General features: G+C 28.9%; 2 protein-coding genes across 2 annotated transcripts; one reads left to right on the forward strand and one right to left on the reverse strand.

Annotated features, from left to right (window-relative positions):
* Positions 1-640: 640 nt before the first annotated feature.
* LOC119676280 (activin receptor type-2A-like) lies at positions 641-10,422 on the reverse strand. Its single transcript, XM_038087518.1, has 5 exons — positions 10,289-10,422; positions 2,698-2,871; positions 2,446-2,619; positions 899-1,038; positions 641-832 (listed from the first exon to the last, which is right to left on the reverse strand). Exons 1-5 carry the CDS (start codon positions 10,341-10,343, stop codon positions 641-643), a joined length of 735 nt encoding a protein of 244 aa, XP_037943446.1. The 5' UTR covers positions 10,344-10,422.
* Positions 10,423-12,752: 2,330 nt separating this feature from the next.
* LOC119680562 (histone H4) lies at positions 12,753-13,394 on the forward strand. The gene is made up of 3 exons (XM_038093456.1): positions 12,753-12,853; positions 12,934-13,130; positions 13,186-13,394. The coding sequence occupies exons 2-3, from the start codon at positions 12,951-12,953 to the stop codon at positions 13,315-13,317; spliced, it is 312 nt and encodes a 103-aa protein (XP_037949384.1). The 5' UTR covers positions 12,753-12,853; positions 12,934-12,950; the 3' UTR covers positions 13,318-13,394.
* Positions 13,395-14,625: the final 1,231 nt, after the last annotated feature.

The raw sequence follows: 14,625 nt of genomic DNA on the forward strand, positions 1-14,625 counted from the left end.
AATAATTAAAATTCAAAAAAAATTATTAGTATATTTTTAAATTTAATATATATAAAAAATTTTATTACATAAATTTAATTTTTAATTTTTTCCATTTCTTTTCAATGTATCCCTAGAATAGGTTTTTAATTACAATTTTAATTTTATTCAACCTATTATAACTCAAATAGATATATAAATCTAACATTAAGTTATATTCTGGAATAAATAACTAAAACGATTACAAAGTTATTTCGGATTGAATTATATACTGCCCAATATCTATTAACTCTTTATTTGTTGTTGTAATAGCACACTGGGACCTACTTGGAGGTATTTAAAAGCGCTTGGCCGTCGAGATCGAAGTGTGGCCTCGGGGCGTAGCCCTTGCCATTCTTAGAACCAACTCTTTACTTAGAAGTATTATTTAGCTTTAATTATTCGTTTATAATTATATTACGAGTTCCAGTGAGTGAACCTCGTCAGATTACTAAACATTTCTTAATTTTTTAGTAAATTAAGGTCAAGGTCCTACGGAATCCTGACTATTTATTAATTTCGGAATCACTTCAAGGCCCTAATAAAGCGCTAGTTATATTTAATTTTCTATCTGAACACTCTTAAGAGAGAGCTAAAGACAAGGTTAACATATAACATAACTTTATACCTTATATATTTCAGTTTCCGCAGTAAATGAATCCTTTTCCTGCATGAGAAATCTTTTTACAGCTACATCCTGACCATGTAGTTTAGCATGCCATACGTCACCAAATCGTCCACTAGCTTTTAGTTCAAGAAGTTGGATAGGGCGATTACTTAATAAGGGCGATGCATTCGTAACTTCGGTTTCGTTCTAAATAACATTATAAAAACCTATTTAATAAAAAGTAAATTATTTAAAAAAAATTTGGTTACTTACCGTAGGAATTTCATTAAAATTAGATTGCTTCCGTTTCCGATAACGTATTGCAAACGCAGATGCTACTGCTAATATGAGTAATAAACCGAATAAGCCCGCACCAAGTATAATATAATTAACCGAAGTTTTCTCCTTTGGCACTAAAATGCAAAATTAAAACAAACGAATTAACAATATTCAAAATTTTTAATAATAATATAAATCAATACATAAAAAATAAAAAATAATATTGAGATAAATGAGGTTATCTAAAAAAAAAAACAGAACTGAACTTTTGCAAGGTCTACTAATATAGAAAAAGTCCATTAATATTTAATTAAAATATATATACCAAAGACTCGAAATCAATCTAGAAATGTTTCCGTTAAATTCTTTCTAGGATATAATAAAGATCTACACTGGTATAAATCAGATAAATTTTTATTTATTCATTCACACCATTTAATTAAGTTTACGTTGAATTTGTTTTAGGTGGTTTTTGACTCTTAAATTTAATGATCTTTAAAAATAAAACATTACAAATCAAAAATAGTTAAAATATCATATATATATTTGAACGAATATTTAGTTAGTTCAAATGAACTAAAATGTCGGAGCTCTTCCAAACTGTTAGAGGTGCTCAAAACTGTTCGAAGTGCTCAAAGCGGCTCAAAACTGTTTGTGCTGCTCAACTTTTCAAACAGCTCGTATAATATATTATTAAATAATGGTTTATTTAATACTATAATTTAAGCATATTTAAAAATAATTTTAATCGGAGCAATTAAATGCTGCAATGGGCTTATATTTTCTTTACAATATATACGAGTATATGTATATATACGTTTGGGTTTCAAATTTCAAAAATTTGAATAAAATATTAAAATGTGAAGCTTACAGGTTAATAACATTTGAAGTGGAGAAATAGGAAGGCGCAACAACCAACGGAAGAAAAAATGAAAGTTTCTCCCCTAATTTTTAAACAGCAGAGCAGTGTTCAAGTGTACATAAAATCAAAATGAAACGAAACGTGCCTAAACTAAAAGTGCATAACAACATTTCATGATGACGCGAAGGGATTTGGTTTGGTTAGGCAATATGGAAAAAATGGCACCCCTTTTTTAAAAATTCAACATTCACAAAAATATAAAAGCTGCTCTAAAATGAAATAATAAATGAAAACAAGAAGAAAAAAGCCAAACACATGCCAACAAAGTTCCACAAAAATTTGCTGGTGCGCTTAGAGTTCGTTAACACGGTATTTACGTGTAGCAAGAGTAGCATTAGCTCCTGCAAAATAAATAACATACTGATGCTACTGCAACAGTCCCCAAATTGTACACGCTCCCACTCTACATTATAGCAATAACATACAAAATATATAAAACAAAGTAAAAAATTGGGGTTAGCACAGCATCGAGCTTCATAAACACGTGCCGCAGCCACAAACTCGTGCATGAGATTGCCTGCATAGCTGCCTAGATGCCTAGCTGCCATGCTACAATGCTACCATGCTACCTTCTGTTTTCCGATGTATGAACACGTAAATATTCTCATTCTTAAGTTACCTTGCGTTGTTGCTTCAGTTGTAGTGGGTATCCACTTTTGTTCTGTATTGCACATGGAGCCCTTACAGCAGCAAAAGTGTATATTATTAGGACGTGGTTCGGCAGTGTTTACACATTCGGTTTCTTTACATTGATCGTCGATGAAACAACCCTTCATAATTATTTTCGTATCACCTACAGATAAACAAGACAAATAAAGGAAATATGTTATAAAATTGTATAATTTATGATATATAGAAATAGATAATTTACCTGTTCTGTCATCTATGGACCATAATGAAAAGCATTTGGATAGTTTATCCGATTCGACTTTACATTGCTTCACCTGAGTGGCACAATTCCCAGTTATATTGCAATCCGTCTGATTGTAATACTCGCAATCAATTGTATGTCCTTCAGGTAAGATAGCTCCATCCGTCAAATGAACTAAATACATGCCAACATAGAAACGAAAATCAAAAACAAAATATAGAATTTGAAAAATGGAAAGTAAATATTATATAAAAATAATATTATATATCAGGGTTCAGAAAAACACTGTGCTGTGCACAAAAATGCAAAACACCACGCACAAATGTTGTGCGATTCTAAAATTTCACACCACAAATGTGGTGTGCGAAAATTTTTGTGCACATCTTAAGTGCACATCTTGTGTGCACAAACGAAACGCACATTTCACACGAGTGTGGTGGAGTGAAATAAAACTCGCACACGCATTCGGTGTTTGTGCCGAAGTTATTTCGCACAGCACATTGTGTGTGCGGCAGCCAACATGCCCTCGCACACAACGTGTGCAGAAAAGAATACGAGAAGCACATTTTGTGTGCAGGCTCGAAAATAAAAATGCACCCAAATGTGCGGAGACGAAATGTCTACTGCACGTTTGTGTGAAATGATGATTTAAAAGCGCACAATATTATGACAAATATCGCAGCAAAATAGTACGGAAAACTGATTTGTATTAATTTTGGTCTTAATGCGAAATATTTTATTGAAGAAATAATTTTGTATTTATATTTTAATTTTGAATTTATTATTAGATTTACATTTATTGCTTATATTACTTATTTTTTTAAGGTTTATTAATTTAAAATATGGGAATAAAGTTAATTTCACAATGTACTTGAAAACTTTGTTATATTAAATAGGTACATGAATTTAATAGAGAAAGAGTATTTGTTTCGAAATGTTATAAGTAAAGAGGATCGGTTCTACGGATCGTACTTTGAAAAAATTAAATATATCAATTTTGGACTACTTCATAAAATTTTATTTAATAGTAAGTTGTACACTAAGATTCGTTAGTAAAGTTATAAAAAGCAAATTAAATATTTTTTACAACAACATGAATTAATTTTGTTATTAGATTTCAATTAATTTTTTATCTTTAATTACAGCTTAAATTTAACAAAGTTATTGAAATAATTTTATAATTTAATATCTTAATTTCTTATTATAAAATATATAATTTTTATTACAACTTTTTTTGAAATAAATTTTCATTTAATCTTATTAATAACATTGCTGAAATATTTTTTTCACTTAAATTATATCTCTGCTTACTTATCACAGTAGAAAGGGCGCTAAAATCCTGCTACCTGTTCAAGAAAATATTTTCTTAATCTTTCGCGTTTTTTAATGAATGTTAGATACTCTACCTATGTGAATACATATTTCTGGAGAAGAAAAATATCTATTTGTGGCCCTCCCGTATTATCTTTTTTAAACTGTTGCAAAATTTATTAAACAAATACACCAATACCAATACCTGCTACCTGTTCAAAAAAAATATTTTCCTAATCTTTCATATTTTTTGGGCATAAAAAAATCTTCCTAAAATATGTTTTTATTTTTTTTAAACTGGTGCAAAACTTTCCAAACAAATACTTTAAGTTCACTTACTATATTTGCATTTAAAAATGCACAAAGTAATATACAAAAAACTAATATTTTAAGTTAAAATACAAATAAGGTTACGACAGTTATAATTTTTAGTTTACATTAATTAACAAAAATAATTATTTTAAATATTTGTTAATTTATGCAATTTTTAACATAAATTACGATCCCAACGAACGCAAATATCAATTTTTTTCAAAATTTGCAACAAAATAATATTTTCTATTTCAAACAAAATTGTGAAGTTCCTGTAATTTTTTCCACCCTTGGGTGCAAGCGCAAAATCGCACATTTGTGCACGTTTGTGCATCGCACATTTGTGCACGTTTGTGCATCGCACATTTGTGCACGTTTGTGCAGTCGCACATTTGTGCACATTTGTGCAAACGTAATATGAGCAGCACACTCGTGTGCAAAGAGAATTTTTTGTCGCACAGTGCGGTGCGAGCATAAAATTTTCTCGCACATCTGATTGTGCACATTTTTAAAAATCAGTCACACAGCACAAATGTGTGTGCACGAATCTGTGTGCACAATCATCGCTTTGTGCGATGTGAAATTTAAAATCGCACAACAAATTTGAGTGCGTGCATTTTTTTTCTTAACACCACAAATGTGCGTGTGCATATTTTAAAAATAATTTCCACTCGCACAGTGCAGTGTGCGATTTTGTGCACCACATTCCGAACTCTGTTATATATACATGAAATAGAAAAGAGAAAGACAAAAGACAAAAAAAAACACAATAATAAGCGAAAATTGTATAAATGGGTTGGAGTTACATTCTTTCATCTTTGCAGCGAGTTCTCACACTCTATTTTTGGCGGCAATTCCTTCTGTACTTCTATCGCTTGCGCAAGCATTAACCTAGCAAAACTGTAATACGAAACGAGCACATGAAATTTGCAGTTGAGTAAGGACATGCTCAGTGCATTGTGGAGTGGGTGCATTGTTTGAATTGCAGCAGTAATGGAATATGTTGAATAGGGTTTTAGACTTAGTTTTCGAGTTATGGCAATACACACAATGCACAGTGGTTTTAATTTTTTTGAAAATTAGTATAAAAATTACAAATATATATATATTGTAAAATGTAGGACTTACTTACTCCAACGAATAATTTAAACTATTGTGTAAACCTTATAAAAGTATCTACTGAACATATCTAATAAACGAGTATCAAGTTTGATGCTTCTATGAAGAATTCCAAGAGCGGACGAGTCTAAGTCCCGGAGTTTGACCAAGTGCCGTTCGTCACAACCAAAAGGAACTACACAAACAAATCTCTGTGGTTTACAACAACAACAGCAACATGTTTTTATATAAAGAAGTCTCATTAGATATACCAATTAACATTTCTCTAGAAACCAGTAAAATAAACAATTACATTCACTTTCTTGAGCTAACTTATAAAGTGTGAAAGACACTAACAACATATGTAACATCATGGTCAATGTAACTCTTAGTACAATAAGATCAAATCATAGGAACTTATTACCTGTATATATATACGAATAGTACATATAGTACACATATACTATATAACAACTCACGCAGAGAAACTGTTAATTCATTTCAACACGTATTCTAGAAATTGTGAAGATTTAGACAAAAAATATATAATAACAACGTATATTCTCTGTGCTTACCCAGATTTCTTTAAAAAATTGAAAAATCGTTTTTGGAGAAGTACTCATTTAGATGGTATTATATTATCTGCTAACAATTAAACAATGTAAACAAACAAAAGGTCTTCTAGAACTTCACAGAATGTGAATGTCAATGGAGGAACCGGTTTTTAATCCCATTTCGTAGAAATGGTGTTATATTATTTGTTAACAATTAAAATGTGAACAGCTCTTTCACATGCATAAATCAAGCTATGACAATGGGAATGACCAAATTTAAAGTTGATTTAGTACATTAAAACAAGTTGATTTAGTTTATTTATTTTTGCTTTTATCCACGCGTATTTTCAGTGATGCACACTTATTTGTACTTTATGTGTATTTATGTATTTCTAGATTAGTACACTTGCTTTTACTTGATTTTTATGTTTACATATATTATATATCTGCTATATACTTTCTTGTCAGTTTATGAAACTAATCACATCGATAATGACAAAAGATCCACTAAATTACATTAACTCAACAGAATGGAACTTGTGCATCTTTAGGAATTCCTTGTTAGGAACATGGTATTACAACGGCAAATAATTGATAATTATGAGAGACGAAGGACATCTCTTGATCAGCCTCTATAATGTACCAATCAACGGTATTGTAGCAACTTGCAGAAGTAAGTGAGATATGTATATGATAATCCAACGATTGAAGAGTAATAAACCTAATAAATTGATCTTTAAAAAAAATTTAAATTGAAATTTAAAATCTATAAATGATATACAGAAATGTTTTAACTTGAAGGTAATGGGTATCTTACGAACGTAACTTACATATCACGTAAGATCGATCAGTGTTACTAAACAATACCAAGATCGGTTGGTCGAAAAAGAAGGAAAAAAAATAATCAGAAACATAAAAAATAATACAAATGATTGATCCGTTCCAACAAAGATTTGGACAAGATAAAAGTTCGCTATTATATGACACATTGGATTGTTTTATTCGTTACAATTTTAAACCAACGATTTACCTCCTATAACATTAAAAGAACTATAAATATCTATTAACGAAATTCTAAACACATGTGTACTACATTATTTTTAATGGATCAAAAAATTTAAGAAATTAACTTTCCTATTTTCTCTGCCTTTCTGACCTAATAGCATTTTATATACATACATATATGCATATAAATGTTACTCATGCCTTTACGAAGTGTAAATATTATTAATCAATTAGTGAAATTAATTGTAATGTCTTTACATACAACATCTTAATTTTATTTTATGTTATCATCGAGTATGAGTTGTCAAATCTAACAATATAATATTCTCTAAAAGAATCTAAACCAATTTAATTAATTAACAAATCAATTGAAGTTTTTTATTATTTAATATCTTTTGATTAAATATGATCAATTTTGTAAAAATATTATGAAGAATTTCAGTGTTTGTCAATGTGTTTTGCGGTATTAATAATTTTTACCCACACTGGGGTACCCTAAACGAATCTAAATCGAATTCATTCTGAATATGTTTTCAATTATATTATAATATTTCCATTACATGCGAAATTTCCTAAGACCGTTTTTTTTAATTTTTAAAAATTACATCTAAGGACGTGTGCGAGTTAGGCTAAGTTGCGTTCTAAATGAGGAAAATTCTAAGTTGTGTCGATAATGTAGTGATGTGTCGATACCTGTTGATAAATGGCTAAATGTGTGCAGTGCAAAAAATCCCAAGAAAAGTCCCATTTGGTTTAGCATCAACTTAGCCTAACTTGCACACGTCCTAATTATCGGACAGTTTAAACTTTTGGCACATTACCCCACCAACAATTACAGACTAGATATTCTTAATAAAAACATTAAGTCAACATCAATTATAAAGTAAACCCTTTCACTCTAATCAATGTACATTAAGACTGAAAAGTTTTCGGAAATTCTCATTTAAAATTCGCGCGCTGTATATTTTTCGATATTTTAAGTTTATGTAGTTTGGCAGCACTGTCCTTAATTACTATGCCAAAAATGAGCGCGATCTGTCAGACAGTTCGTTTACGGCAGCTGTTGAAACCAGTTCACCTCAGTAGTGCGTTGCGAAATGTCTTCGACGGTCGTACGAACCTCCTGAAAGCCTTGACACACTCATAAACTTGAGTTTAAATAAACTGATTCCCAATAGCCGTTGTACATTCGCACGATCTGCACACGAAAAGTTCGTTCGATAACACAAAAATTGTGCAAACACCTTGTTCAATTTTTTCCATGTTTTTCCCAACCAACACAACTACTGAGGTGAACTGGTTTCAAAAGCTGCCGTAAACGAACTGTCTGACAGATCGCGCTCATTTTTGGCATAGTAATTGTCCTTAATTGCTGCCAAACTACATAAACTTAAAATATCGAAAAATTTACAGCGCGCGAATTTTAAATGAGAATTTCCGAAAACTTTTCGGTCTTAATGTATATGGTCATAACGCCAGTGCTCAACTTAACTCAAATGTATACATTACATTACTGTAAACAAAAAACAAGTTAATAACTGCTGTAGAGGAAAAGGATCAGAGGTACGTAGAAGAATAAGAAAATAAAATGATTTCACTGAAAGGGAATATAAGTCATTAGAATTGAAAACTTCTGTAAAAGAGTAAAAAATTCTCAACATCATTTACTACAATAATTAATCATTAATACATTTCTTGATATAGTTTTTATACTTCTTCATAACAAAAAATAATCTGTCAAAGCAAGCTATAAAGTGGCTTAAATTGTTAAGAGATACTTGATTGCCGAATAAGAATTTCCATTTCTGTACTACAATTTCTAAATCCCAGTACATGGATTTATTGTTGATATTCTTCCACACTCTGTTTTACAGTCGTTTTTTGACTCAAGTTATATCCCGAAAAAAACGATACAAAAACGCGACTATTATTATATACTCGGACAGGCAGGTAAATTTAAAATATCTTCAACATCGAACCATCAAATCCAAGTTAGTTAGAAGCTACAGACATCTTATATATAAATAAATTACTACGAATAAAGTAATACTCCTTTGTACACCTAGTCATGAGAAGATAAGGTCAGTAACTGCTTTCATAGGAACCGAATTCTGGAATATCCCATTGGCAGACTGAATCAATAATTTGTCAGAACCATACAATATAAGCTGCTCAAAAACCAACTCAATGGGGCCTTCTTTTATCAGTACAAACAGCTTATTCGAGTCAATAACAAATCAGACAAATTGTGTTAGTCTAAACAGATATTAACTTAGTTTAATCACTGAAGTAATAGTTGACAAGCAGCTGTCAACTATTGACCTTCAAAATGCAACCTGAAACCTTAATATTCTGTAAACTGTTCGTATCTAGGGATTACCAGAAAAAAAGAGTCTAATACCTTAATTTGACTTTAATTAAGTTGAACTAGATCAAGAAAAATATATGTATAAATTGATCAATTAAGGTATTTAAAAAAAAATTCTTTTTAAAACTAATAACTAGTGAACTGGAAGAGTAAATGGTAACTAATTTGTAAGCCGTGTGCGAGTTTGAGTAAATTGAGGTAGAGTAAATTGAAATTTTCTAGGGATTTTTTGCGCTGCACTTATGTAAATATTTATTTATTTATTTATTGCACTTATTTATTATTTTTGGTTAAAATTTTTCAACTTTATATAATTATTTATTAAACATCTTATAAAATTTTCGCAATGGCAACACCTAATTTACTTGATTTTTATCTAATTTACCCTACTCGAAATACTGGTAAATACCAATATTCGCTGCCATACCGACATAATTTACTATTTCCCACAATTTACCATCAATTTACTCGAACTCGCACACGGCCGTAATATGTATTTAATTATTTAATGAATTTATGATGTAGCCCACTGTGCGGTATGTAATTAGAAACTCCCAACAAGTGAAAATGTTACAAGTCAATTTATGGCAAAGGAATATAATGGTTTGTACTATTAAAACGTAAATGCATCCTTCGCAATGTAAACTGCCCCAACTTTCTAATATGTGTCTTCATCACTCATTATTCATTCACTGGAGATTAAAAAACCACCAACAGCAAAAAAACAACAAAAACTAATACTATAAAGGAATAAAGCGCAAAGCAGTTTTCCGTAATGTGTAGGTGCGGAGAGGAACACACACAAAACTACTACAGAGCAATAAAGGCAATGGCTTAGAAGAGCAAAATAAATACATATCGTACAAACATATATAAAAAATTGTAAAAATAAAAGAATGTTCGATTTAAGTCCGATATTTTATATAATAAAAAAAACACTCACCAAAAGTAACCAGGATTAATACTGGAAACGCGTGCAACGAATTGATTTTTCTCATATTTGCGGATTTTATTTTTGAATTTAAATATATTAAAATGTTCTTCTTAATAATAAATGTTGTTTCCTTTAAACCAATTTGAAATTGTAATTAAATTTTACGGTGGAATTTTTTTTTGTTTTTGTTTGTTTTTTAATATTGCTTAAATTATTTGGCACAACTACAATTTCAGGCTTAATTTAATTAATGTCACTGCGGCTGGACTACTATTAGACCTCTTTATTTATGTAACACCATTTTGGAGTGTCCTTTTGTTGTTTGCGACAGCAGGGCACATAATATTAAATATTAAATTTGTTGATTGTTGATTTGACTTTATATAAATTCCTTTATATATTATCTTTACATTTTGTTTGAATTTTGTTATTTTAATTGTATATTAACTAACCACTGTTTATTATTTTTTTAAATACTCAATAATAAAATTAAATAATTTTATTTATTATTTAAATTGCACTGAGATACGAACTTTGTTTTTATTTATTTTTGGTTTTTCACTTGCGAGTGCCTGGAATGCGCTGCTACGCACTGTGTATAGTTTTTTCATTGCACACACGTTTTCCGTTTTCGTTAATTAAGGAAGAACAGGCAATTTTTTAAACTGTAAATAAAACACAATTATTATATTATTTTTAAATGATTCTTATCACTTTTCTTTATTATTAAATACAAATTTTTTAACATTTTATTGGGACCAGTAGAAACTCACGACTCTCCCATTTAATTCTAAATACACAAATGTATTGAAAATACGAGAAGGAAAAATACATGGGCTTTCATTGTTGCCAACATTTGTGAAATTACACAAAATGTATTTTTATGCTTACACATACATTTTACATAATTTTTGTTGAATATATAAATTGTATTTAATATAAAATATTTATAATTAAATTGCAACTATATTTATTTTAATAATGTTGATACACTTTTAACTAAAGAGATAAATACTTTTTTTATACAAATAAATTTATATATAAACCTTTCGGCATTACACTTTCTATAAATAAAACACAAATTAATCCCCAGAGCAAATCATTTTACATTGCACCCTTTATAAACAAGTACATTTTAAGCATATTTAATTAAATTGTTTTATAATATTTAACAGGTTTTTAGTATTTAATTATAATATTTCGATTTTAAATATATTCATTCCCAGCATCCTTTTAGCAAAAAACTTTCTGTTTGCTATTTTGTTGAAAATATATACTAACATGCGTAAATGAAACAACACTATGCTGAATGAAGTAGTGTTGCTTTATTTTTCGATGTATTAAAAATAATAGTGGCAGAGTTTTGTTTTAATAAAATTTTATTATTTTTCGTATTAATGAAAAATTAATTTGTATATAATATAACTTCTTTTTGAATATGGTAAGTCGGAAGTAATAAAATAAAAAAATATTAAATATTGTAATATACTTTATGTATTAATTTAATAACTTTTAAAACCTTATTTCAATATAAAATTGAAAAAGACTATTTATAAAAACTTTAAATAAAAAAGCCCGTGAATTTAACAGTGCACGAATAAGTAAATAATAAATTAAAGTTTTCATTAAGTATTAATAAAGGTTACGTAAAATGTTTTGTAAAAGATATATGTGCTAAATTGTAATTTAATGTCAGTTAAGCGGATAATGACTATTTCAATTAATAAAAACTTTTGTAGTTTGTTAGTGAGGTTTTGAAAAGTAGTGAACCATAACAACCAAAATATTTTCTTATATTAATATATTTTATTAATTTATATTTTTGACTGACCATACAGCTATTTCGAGTATTGTCAAATACTCATCATCTGTGATCCTGGATTATTTCTTATATTTAATTATTTACAAATAATTTTTTAAGACTGCAAGTAGTTGAGCAATTTAATAACCATTCGTTGTTGATAAACTAAGTTCTTTAAACAAATAAAATAAAATTACTAATTCATAATGTCAATATACAAAATTAAAGAAACTATTATTGGCGCCATTATTTCTAAAAACAATATTTTGTTCGTTTTTTGATAAAATCTCTAAATAACAATATTTTTGTTCTAAATCATTTTAAATAAAAAGAAAAAACTTTTGCCTTCGCACGAAATATCATCATTTATCGACAAAACAAATAATGTGTACAAATTAATATAATCATTTTGTTGTTTTAAATTATTTGTGATAATATAAATTTATATATCAAATTAAATGTTTAACTGAATATCAATAATATTGTATGTGCAGTTGAAATAATTATTTTTCTTTGAAAACGAACTAACGACTAAATTAAATATTTCTATACAAAAAACTCAATATAAAAATATTATAACCGAAAGCAATAATAAAGTTCTCAAAATTTATAAAAAAATAAAATCTTATTTATTTTTGTCTTGGGACATTTATTAATTTTCAATACAACCCTGTTTATTAAAGACTTTTGCCACAGCACAAAACTCTTATCTTCCTAACTGTTTCGTGAAGCCGAGGGAAAACTTATTTCTTGACTAGCTGTTGAACAAGAAGGTTCGTGTTTGGGAATATTGAAATTATTATTTGTGACCAACTTTGTATTTAAATAAAACCTTTCTTTGATTGTGAAATAGCTTACATTTAACTAAATATGACTGGACGCGGAAAGGGAGGAAAAGGATTAGGTAAAGGAGGCGCTAAACGTCATCGTAAGGTGCTCCGTGATAACATCCAGGGCATTACAAAGCCCGCCATTCGCCGCTTGGCACGTCGTGGTGGAGTCAAACGTATTTCTGGCTTAATTTATGAGGAAACGCGTGGTGTATTAAAGGTAAAATTAACGGATTTGTGGTATTAAAGCATTTTATAGAATTCTTTTGTTTTAGGTGTTCTTGGAAAACGTTATTCGTGATGCCGTTACTTACACCGAGCATGCCAAGCGTAAGACTGTTACCGCCATGGATGTCGTTTACGCTTTGAAACGCCAAGGACGTACTCTATACGGTTTTGGCGGCTAAATGACTTAAATATTACTATAATGAATAAAATATGATAACTTATGACAAATATTAAATAAAGTCATTCCAAGAATTTATTTGTTTTTTTTTTCGTTAAGCAGTGGGTTCGAATTAGCGTTTTTGTTGGCAATTTCTTTAATATGAAGTGTGTGTGTTCTAATGTTTGTGTCGGCAAAACATAAGACGCAAAACGAAACTGTGCTTATAAGTGCATGATAATGGAAGAAATATGTTGCAATTCTGAATAAATATTTCGTACAGGAAAAAAAACTAGTTGGAATGACAACTTTTATTTGTATTAGAAATACATAAGTGCATTATAATAATTAGTTTTGCTACAAATTATATAGTATTTTTTGCTAATTGCACAGTCTAATTTATGGCAAATGGTGGTTACAATGGCGTTGTAGAAACTTTTTCTTTATTCTGTATTGACAAATTTCTTTAAAAAACTGTTTACTACTAATATAATCAGTTCTTTTTATATCCTGGCCATAATATATACATACGTACATAAATGCAATTTAACAACAGTACAAAGCCTTTCAAACTGTTTTATAAAAATATAAACAATTCATTGCCACTTGGAAAATGGAAGATGGCGCTAGATATGTTTGAATGGGTAGCACTGCGCAAATGTCAATTTTATTTACACACCAGTGCCAAATTTTTAAATCTATTAATTATTTTAATTTGGTGCTTATTTTTTTTGGAATAAAATGAATATGAAAATAAAGAAATGTTATTGTTTGTACTTTATACAAACAATTGGTAGTATTTTAAAATTAAGTATCGAACCACAACGTCAATTTAATGTTGATGTTCAAATGTACTGAAGTCATATATAAATTGAGTTTATTGAATTTAATATATGTATATGTACATATATATAATTTAATATACAAATTTTAATTTAAATTATGATTTTTTTCAATGTTTCGCCTTCAATTCTGATTTGTAAAAATTTAGATGTGTAGAAAACAACGAAAAACAATTTACGAAAGAGAAATCTTCAAAATAATGATAAGAATTAGAGATATTCTTTTCTTTGTGAATCACTTTCAAATATTTACTGTTCTTCATCATATGAGTTATTCATAGGTGCTAGCCAAATAACTCCATAACGCCAAATAACTGTATCTGCTGTTCCTTTAGTCACACAACTAGTGACACACTTGTTTCCAAAATATTTTTTAAAGAAAATTGTTTTTTCTGTTTACTTTCATATGCCCTACAATGAAGATCAAACTGTTACGAAGCAGAAAAGCGCCATATATTTATTAGCGTATATAAGAGGAATCATATATT

The sequence above is a fragment of the Teleopsis dalmanni genome, chromosome 2, assembly GCF_002237135.1.
Source record: "Teleopsis dalmanni isolate 2A chromosome 2, ASM223713v2, whole genome shotgun sequence".
NCBI lineage: Eukaryota > Metazoa > Arthropoda > Insecta > Diptera > Diopsidae > Teleopsis > Teleopsis dalmanni.

Excerpts from the sequence above, each read along its gene's own strand:
- LOC119676280 (XM_038087518.1), bottom strand. The coding sequence starts at position 10,343 with ATGAGAAAAATCAATTCGTTGCACGCGTTTCCAGTATTAATCCTGGTT. Across the intron at positions 2,872-10,288 it reads ATTAATCCTGGTTACTTTTG|TTCATTTGACGGATGGAGCT; the intron begins GTGAGTGTTTTT and ends GCATGTATTTAG. Across the intron at positions 2,620-2,697 it reads GTCCATAGATGACAGAACAG|GTGATACGAAAATAATTATG; the intron begins GTAAATTATCTA and ends GTTTATCTGTAG.
- LOC119680562 (XM_038093456.1), top strand. The coding sequence starts at position 12,951 with ATGACTGGACGCGGAAAGGGAGGAAAAGGATTAGGTAAAGGAGGCGCT. Across the intron at positions 13,131-13,185 it reads AAACGCGTGGTGTATTAAAG|GTGTTCTTGGAAAACGTTAT; the intron begins GTAAAATTAACG and ends CTTTTGTTTTAG.